Source organism: Pteropus vampyrus, unplaced genomic scaffold, assembly GCF_000151845.1.
Source record: "Pteropus vampyrus isolate Shadow unplaced genomic scaffold, Pvam_2.0 Scaffold174, whole genome shotgun sequence".
NCBI classification, from domain to species: Eukaryota; Metazoa; Chordata; class Mammalia; order Chiroptera; family Pteropodidae; genus Pteropus; species Pteropus vampyrus.
Window position 1 is genome coordinate 677,520 of NW_011888955.1, and position 9,169 is coordinate 686,688.

General features: G+C 35.1%; 1 protein-coding gene across 1 annotated transcript in view; it reads left to right on the forward strand.

Moving 5' to 3' along the window:
• The window catches only part of METTL14 (methyltransferase like 14), a 22,536-nt gene that overhangs the window by 4,313 nt on the left and 9,054 nt on the right, over positions 1–9,169 (forward strand). Inside the window, exons 2-7 of the mRNA XM_011370782.2 lie at positions 2,071–2,159; positions 2,790–2,877; positions 3,828–3,908; positions 4,258–4,345; positions 5,984–6,074; positions 7,247–7,391. Coding sequence (XP_011369084.1) covers positions 2,071–2,159; positions 2,790–2,877; positions 3,828–3,908; positions 4,258–4,345; positions 5,984–6,074; positions 7,247–7,391 — 582 coding nt within the window. The remainder of the gene's footprint in view (positions 1–2,070; positions 2,160–2,789; positions 2,878–3,827; positions 3,909–4,257; positions 4,346–5,983; positions 6,075–7,246; positions 7,392–9,169) is intronic.

The following is a 9,169-nucleotide window of genomic DNA, read 5'->3' on the forward strand; positions in this document are numbered from 1 at the left end:
CACCTGAGTCACGACGTCCAACGTCATCAGTGACAGGCTCGCAGTTTGCCACTGATTTCACCCTCTTTCACTACTTTGTATGAACACGACAGACAGAACATGATGTGTGTAATATATACTTTATGTTTTTCAAAAAATTGTCTTTCCGATTTTTGTCTATCCTTTATGGCACAGCTCAGCTTGGGCTTAGTGATGAAACCTCTGCTGACCTCCATGGCTTAGGCTCCTCCTCTGAGCTTCCATTGTCCTTACTTATACATACGGTTTGAGTGTAAAGTCACTGAATTCCTGTTGGGTTAATCCTGTACCCTAACTTTATTTCTTGTCCAAAGCTTTGAATAAACATTTGTTGATTGGTAAATAGAGTGGAGCACAGCACAGTGTGTATCATTAGCTTGATTTGCTTTTGCCTGCTAGATGAAGCACTGGATGTAGTGTGGAGGCCCAGACCACAGTGATGGCAGTTGATACTGCCACCAGCAGTTTACACCTGCTCGTTATTTAACCTGTAGCTTTGTTTCAAAAAAAATCACATGTGCTGTCAAACAATACCATATTGTCATAATTATGCAAGTAATATATTTAGTGACACCATTAATGAAAACTCTGTTATTTACTTAATTTGGTCATTCCACAATTAAAAAAAAAGGTCGGAGCATGAGAAGACAATTTCATATGTAAGCAGAATTTTGATTTAAAGTATTTCTATTGTAATGCATTGTTTTTTAACTTAGGGCCTAGTAGGAAATCTCATTGGTTCATTCACATATTTATTGAGCACGTACAATAAGTCACATTATACTAGCTGCTGAACGTACTGATGTCAGTAGAGTTTCCCTTTGGATTTTACATTTCAGTGAGGGAGGAGCAAATGAAAGTAAACCGATAAAATAATTGGAGTATACAAATAAAATAATTGGAAATTGTGATAGAGACTACGAAACAGTTAAATAGGGAGTAAACAACTAAATTGTGAACTCATAAGGTTATATTAAGTTCCATGATCTGAATGGGGAGAAGAAAAAGAATCGTGGAAGGGGGCTACTTATTCTATGTACAGTGTTCATGGAAGAACCCTCTTTGAGGAAATAACTTGGGAAAAGAGGGATAGTCGTGAGGCGGTTAGAAAGCATTCCAGCTTCCTTCCATGGACAGTAGGTGTGTCTCTGGCTAAAGAGAATAGGGGTCTGAAATGTCTCATGGAAGAGTTAAAATTTCAGGAACAGTAGATGTTTTGGAAGAGATTTATATCATTGGAAGAACCTTAGGGGAGTCATGACATGGGTAGGCCAGAAGATCAAGATGAAGATCAAGGCCGGCGACTGGCAGCTCCGATGTGTCAGTGTGCCTTCTCCCTTTCCCGAGCTAAGTGTTTAATGCAGATTTCCTCATGCTCTTCTTGTGCGTCACAGCATTCGGTGGTTCCTCGTGGCCTTGAAATTGCATTCCGCTCTTCTGAGCCTGGCTTTTAAAGCGCTCCATGAACTGATGCGACTCTGCTCAGCCTTGTCGCAACCAGTAATTTGTTTACATTTGTTGTATTGCAACATCTCCCCAACTGCCAACCAGAATTTGCATTACTGTTTTAAAGAATGAGTAAAGTTCAGTACTGTGCCTATAATTACATAAAGACTTGGCTTGAATAAAACTTAATAGCTTTTTAGTAGAGCATGAGATAAAGTATAACGTGTGAGTGGATGGATGCCACGTGTTTAACATATTGCCAACTCCACTATAAACACTATGTCAGCTGCTTTTTTTGGCTATTACAACTATTACTAAATCTTGTTTTATTATTTACTTTAAAAGATTGACAAAGTTAAGTGTCTTAATTTCAAACGTAACTAAATAATTAAATGCATTTTAGCCGTCAAAATTCATTCTTAGTGACCGTGGTTTTGCTCCAAAGTATTTCCAGTTTGTCCTACAAGCTAATCGGTCCATTTGTCTGCTGCGGTAGTTACAGCTTTTATGTTTGGTTTTTCTTAATAGTTGGTATATCAGATGTGGCTCTAAATGGCCAGAGAGGCTAATGCCTTATGATCTAACTTTTGACTTGCTGCTTCTCAGCTGGGAGCCGAAAATGCCGACAGCATTGGTGCTGTGTTGAACAGCAAAGATGAGCAGAGAGAGATTGCCGAAACAAGAGAAACTTGCAGGTCAGTCGGGCAGTTTTTAGTGGCATGTTAATATTGTGACGGGATCCTTGTTTTAATAAACAGTCTCAGGTGTGAAGTGTGTTGTTACGGAAGGCATCGAAATGAAGATTTCAGAAACACTGGTTTTTATCATTCATGAATTATGAGATACTTCTAATAAAGGAAGTTTGCAAAGTAGTTAGGAAATGGAATGTTGGACTAAGAATTAGCTTATATACCATAAATGAATAATTATATTTTAAAAATTCTATAAAAGAAAATAGACTTTACCCTAAAAGTGTAATTTGCTAGTTCACAAAGCATTTCAGAATTTTTCAGTATTCTAGTTATCGATTTGAGCATTGGTTTTGCTTAAGAAATTAAACTGATATGGAATATAGTAGTTTCTTTTTGCCGTACATCCCTTATAACGATTTATTTTCTCATGTGGTTGCTTTCCTATAAAAATCAAGTACAGAATTATCAGGTTGTGTGACTTTTTAGTTGATTTATAAATTGGATGGATAGATACTGTTTAATCAGGAAAATTTGCCTTGTATTGTTTTTATTATCTATTGTTTAATGTTATTAATAGGTGCATTTATACGTCTTGTGTATATTTGCATGTGATGCTTCAGTTTTAATTTGCAGGGCTTCCTATGACACCTCTGCTCCAAATGCAAAACGTAAATGTCAGGACGAAGGAGAGACAGATGAAGACAAAGTGGAAGAATACAAGGCAAGTGGAGAATAGGGCTGCTCTGTGGCCAAGAAAAATAAATTCTTACAGTAATAGATTCTTATGCAGGAAAACAGAGTTGACAGAAAGCTGAATGTTAAAGTGTCTAAAATTGTCACGTGTGTAATTTAATATACGTAGGTATAATAGAGCATATGTGTGATCAATTAATAAGATCTTAAATCAGCATCCTTATTTTAACGTAAGACTTGAACGGATCAAATTAGGTGATGTACCTAAAGCACTTAGCATAATGCCTGGTAAGCACTAGGCAGTAATATTCTTAAATCGAAGTAAGGAGGTAAGTGTATCAGAAACTTTGGGTAACTGGATTAGATTTCGAATGGCTATCTTTTGTGTCATGTTATTCACTGGTAACAATATAGGGCAGTACAGCTAAAATATTTTCAAAACTCGTGAGCTTGACAACAGTTTTTAGAACCATTTCTAAAAGAAGCCCAAGAAAAAACCCAACCTCTAAACTTATATTTGCAATATTTAGTTGAAAGTATTATGAAAAATGTATCTCCATTTTTTTAAGTTGTTATGCAACTCTATTTAACGGGGAAGCAAAGCATAGTTTCAGTAAATCTCTAGGAAGTTCTGTGATACTAGAAATAAAATCGGTTCCTTGGTGGTCATATCTTTTGACTCAAGGTAAATTCTAATATAGTATTATATTTGAGATTAAATAATTCTAGACAGTTTCGTCAAAACAAAACATTGTTGTAGACATTTATTGTTGATGAAAATGAAAATAAAATTTGTTTTATTGTAAAAATAATAAGCTAGTTAGATCTAATGATGAGAAGGCAAAGTCTTTAATGATAATTTGAAGAATTTATTATCCACTAGAGAAATAAAATATTTATGTTGAGCCTTAATCAGGATATCATAATATGTAAACTGTTCCTCCTGTTCATAAAATGTCTGCTTAATCTTTTTCCAAGGATGAGCTAGAGCTGCAACAGGAGGAAGAGAATTTGCCATATGAAGAAGAGATTTATAAAGATTCTAGTACTTTTCTTAAGGTAAATAGTTTTCAAATCTTATAACTTCACATTTCAGCTCTGTACCAGAAAAGATTTTAAAGACCTATTTTCCAGATTTTTTTTTTAGTCATTAAGGAATCATTGTTATAAAATAAAGATTTAAAATTATTTATGAAATGGTCTTCTGCTCCTTGGCTCTTGAGGATGAGCTAGTGCTGTGTTAATGTCTGTAGCTCCTAAAGAGCAATACTATCAGTTGAGGTGTTTTCAAATATTATTAACTTTTTAATCTATCAGTCAACTTATATTTTGTGTGCCTCATAAAAAACAACAGTATTAGTGTATCAGAGTGCATGCTATTAATTTTTAAATTTTGATTTTTCTTTAGGGAACGCAGAGTTTAAATCCCCATAATGATTACTGCCAACATTTTGTAGACACGGGACACAGACCTCAGAATTTCATCAGGGATGTAGGTGTGTCCGATTTGTTGGGAATATGCTGTCGCTAACTGCCGATCACGTGCATGTAATGTATACATCTTGTGGGCGGATCATTTCTAACTTAATTATTTTTCCTGATTTGGCTTCCCCTCTCTGTTCCCAGTGCCGCCTCTTCCATCGGGGGTCATCGATGTCGTAGCATTTGCCAATACCTCACTTCTTTTTATTGCCAAGTAACCGTGGTGTGTATGCAGCACACTTTGTTGATCCGTTCATTCGCGTCGTCTCCACTTTCTGGCTGTTATAAACAACACCGTTTGCAAATTCATGTAAAGTTTTTTGTGTAGGCGTTTGTTTTCATTTCTCATGGAATTGCTGAGTCATTATAATGTTGTGTCTAACTTTTTGAGGAACTGCCCAACAGTTTTTCAAAGCACCGATACCATTTTTATATTCCTGCCAGGACTGTATGAGGATTCGTTTCTTCACATCCTGGACTCTTGTTATTGTCTGTCTTTTTGCTTGTGGCCATCATAGTGGATATGAAATGGTATCTCATTGTAGTTTCGATTTACATTTCCATAGTGACTAATGATATTGAGCATCTTTTCAAGTGCTTATTGGCCATTAAATAACTTTTCTGGAGAAATGTCCAAACCCTTTGGACATTATTTTTTAATTAATTTTTTTTTTTTTTTTTATTGCACTGTAAGAGTTCTTTATATATTCCGAATACGAGTTTCTTATCAGACTAAGATTAGCCGATGTTTCCTTCTCTTCTGTGGGTTGTCTTTGCACTTCTTGGTGGTATCATTGGCAGCACAAAATCAAAGACCTCCTCATCCCTACAGTTATTTAAACAGGCATTGTGCTGTTTTACTTGAAATCTCTCCTGAGATTCAGAGATCTAAAATATTTTTGAGGACATGGGAACAATGAGTCTTCTATTTTTTAAGTAACCTTTGTGGAACTCATAGATGATTTTCAAGGTCCTAAGCCTGAAAACGTGTATGAAGATTCATTTTAAAAAACAGAGATCTTTACAAATCTATACGTATCGAGGTACTAGGTATGATTAGAGAAAGCAGCTTGTCTTTAATAAGTAGATGATTAGGGGGAGGAAGGCGAGACCATATCTTCTGTGAGGGACTTACTGTCTTCCTCTTGGGTTTGTTCTGGGATCGTGTTCATAAGGCATAGCCAACTTAAGATTATCAGCAATATTTCTCTCATCTCTATTATTGTCTCTTTCTTTACCTAATTATAAAAAATAAAAGAACACTTATTTTCTCTGTATTCCTTAGAATTTTTTTTTAATCTAAAAGGGGAAAATAGCGTATTAGAAAGGCAATTGTTTTCTCCCTTTCCTGAGATCAGAATGCTTAAATTTGGTGTTATGAGCGGACTGTTTAACTGAATAAATATGAAAAATTAAATGGTTTGGTGACTGTAACTGGGCTTTAGGACACCTGGGTTTTTACCTGCACATGACGTTAGATATAAAATGCGTGTATGGAATGTTTACAACACTCAAAATTCGCTTTCTTAAAAGGATGTGAGAGTAAATGATGCGTGTGTATTGTTTTGTTTTCCGGAGAAGGCTCATAACCTTTGAATTCTCTAATATTAACTTCAGTCGTATTGAAATTTAGAATTTGCCGTTTTTCTCAGGCTTGGCTGACAGATTTGAAGAGTATCCGAAGCTGAGGGAGCTCATCAGGCTGAAGGATGAGCTGATAGCAAAATCCAACACTCCTCCTATGTAAGCATTTTAAATTACTTCTGTTCTCAATGCAGGCTTAAAATATATTTTTTTCCTGCAGCCTTTCTGTTTAAAAATAATCCAACACCTATATAAGGTCGGCACAACTTATACATTTCTTCTGTATAGTAAGCATTCGTTTGACACTCCAGTGATGAGTATACAATAGGTGTTCATTTAATTTGTTTTCAGTCTTTCCAGTAATTTGCTAAAGCATCTTTAATTTTTTTCTTAGGAAATCATTCACGTTTATTGTATTCTTAAGTTTACTTAAAATGATTTTAAATGACTTTGCTCAAAAAGTAATTTGTCGAAGAAAGTTTAGAAAACCTAGATGAAGGAAAAGAAGAAAATGAAAATTATAACTCAGTATGCAGGGCTGCTATTCTTAACATTTTTGGAACATGGCAATTCCTTTAACCTTTGCCAAACAGGATGATGTTTTCTTCAGAAATGTGTATAAAGTCTTTGAAATTGAAGAATCTATTTAGCTTACTTTCGACATTTTGTACATTTAACAGTTTGCTGAAATGTGTCTTCTTAGTGACTAGAAGAGCCACAATAAAAGTCTGAGTATGTCGGGGAAATACTAGCAGATGCTTAGTCATCCTATTTAAAACACTCTTACATTCAAAGTAGTTTATATTCAAAACACTTTTCACCTCTTTGGACATAACCTTTCAGCAAAGGCTGGTGGGAATTTACACTAGGGTGGCCAGAAAGACTATTAATATAAACAAAATTCAGAAACTTTATAAACTGTTCTTTAGAGAGAGGAATTTAAAATTTACAGAGAAATAGTTTTTCTAACCTAACTAAACAATTGAGAAAAAAAAGTCATGTGACATTCGTTAGAAAATTTAGGTGATAATGGAAAGAGATTCAGAGTCTTAGGTCTGAATGTGGACTTGTAATGAAAAAAACGAGAAGTTTATATTCTAGAGGTACGTGGGGAACTATGATTTTACTTTAGTGTAATTATGTCCACATCTGACAGAAGGACATTGGCAGATGCTCAGTCCGTTCTGATGATGTCCCTCCTTGAAGAGGCATTCAGTGATTAGCTGATGATTGCGTTGTAAATAATGTTTAGAAATGTTTAAATTTCTTTCATTACCATCTGTAAGGGATTTGAAAATCTCCTAGTCACTTTTTATGCTTCACTCAAATAGGTATTTACAAGCAGATATAGAAGCCTTTGACATCAGAGAACTGACCCCCAAATTCGATGTGATTCTTCTGGAACCCCCGCTAGAGGAATATTACAGAGAGACTGGCATCACTGCCAACGAGAAGTGCTGGACATGGGATGATGTACGATGAGACTTTCTCCGTTGTGATGGGTTATTTATGTTTCAAATGAGTATACGTTTGTTTGATCAGAAAGTAAGATGATAAATATCAGCCCTACATTTTTAGGATCATAAATCTCGATTTGCAATATATATTGTAGCTGAAGGCCAAAGGTGCACAAACAAATATCATGGTATCTTTTTGAGGCAAAAGTTGCACGTGTGGTAAATGAATAGTCTTAGAAGATGCACAGTTGCAGTCAGGGTCTTTGGGGGGTGCAGCTAGAAAAGTCTAAAAACAGAATGATTGATAGCTCATCTTGCATTTGGTTAGTTTTAGTAAACTTCAGAGTATAAACATATATATGTAAGGCACAGTTTTTTAGTCTTTAAGAAACTGACAGTGTAATGGATAAAAAAGGATACAATTTCAGTATAATGTAACTGATAGTTACATTTTTCTAAATAAAATTAAGCAAAGATAACAAATATTAATTAAGTACCACCCTGTGCCAGGCAGCGTGCTGTATATTGGAGACCTGGCGTGCTGGAGCACACCGTAAATGGGGCGAGCACCGACCCACTCAGATAACTTGTGTTGTTGTTCTGTTGGTTCAGTGACAGAGGCCTCTCTAAGGTGATCTGAGAAAAACCACCTACGCCGAAGAAGGTGGAGCACGCGGACAAAGAGGAGGCGACACATGAGCAGTATAAATAGCAAAGTTAGAATTGGCCAGACGAAGAAAGGGGTGGGATAGGGATTTCAAGCGGAAAAGTAGACATGTCTCGTACACACACGCACATTCCTGCACAGATCTGTACGCTCGCAGCTACAGATCAGTGAGGACGCACACCGGAGAAGAACACTGAGCAAACTGTTCTCGAGATGGCGTTCTAAACGCTGAGTGTTGGCATTTTAAACAAGCGCTTATATTCCTACAAGTCTTTAACCTTACGTCTTCGGAATACTGTATACTGTACACTCAGTTATTCACATTTCTATGAAAATAAATGAGCTTTCAAGACTTAAAAAGTCAGAAGTATTCATAAAAATGAATAGGTTTTACATATTGTGATTTATTTCCATTATTACTGTCAAGTAATGTGTTTTTTTATCTAGATAACTTTGAGATATTATGTTTATAACTTAAATGGATCTGTTTTTCAGGTAGAAGTTATTTTCTTAACAAATGAAACTGATAAATTTTTGCTTTAGCCGTGGCCTCTGAAACTTCTTAACTTTCACAGAGAGCTGAAAGAAAAAAACCTACCATATAAAATGGTTGCTTCTACAGGCATTTTTATGTGATACAGTAGTCCCAAATTTAGAGATTTAATTATTGAAGAACTCTTTTTTTTTTTTTTTTAATGTGACATTCCACACATGCATAGCAAACAAAAGTATAGATTATAACTTTTTGGTATTTCAAAGTAGACATAATAAAATGTGTATATTGATTTATTTTATCTAGGACTGTTCTTCTGTAGATACTGGAAACCAAGTTCTCCCCAAACATTTATTGTTATATTTCATTTTAATTTAGCCCTTAACTTTGGGGTAATTTAACCTGTATTCATTTATTTTTCTGTACATGGTCAAGGATTGTTCTCAAACTACTTATTATAAAAAGCTACATCTATATGTGTATGTATGCACATATGTTTGTGTTGTCAACGTAGAATAAGGAAATGTAGAACAAGAACTTTTAAGGATAAAATTCATTTTCCTTTGTTTACTAATGAAAATGAGTACATTTAAAGAATGCATCTTTAAAAAAATGAAATCTTACCATTTGCAGCAAC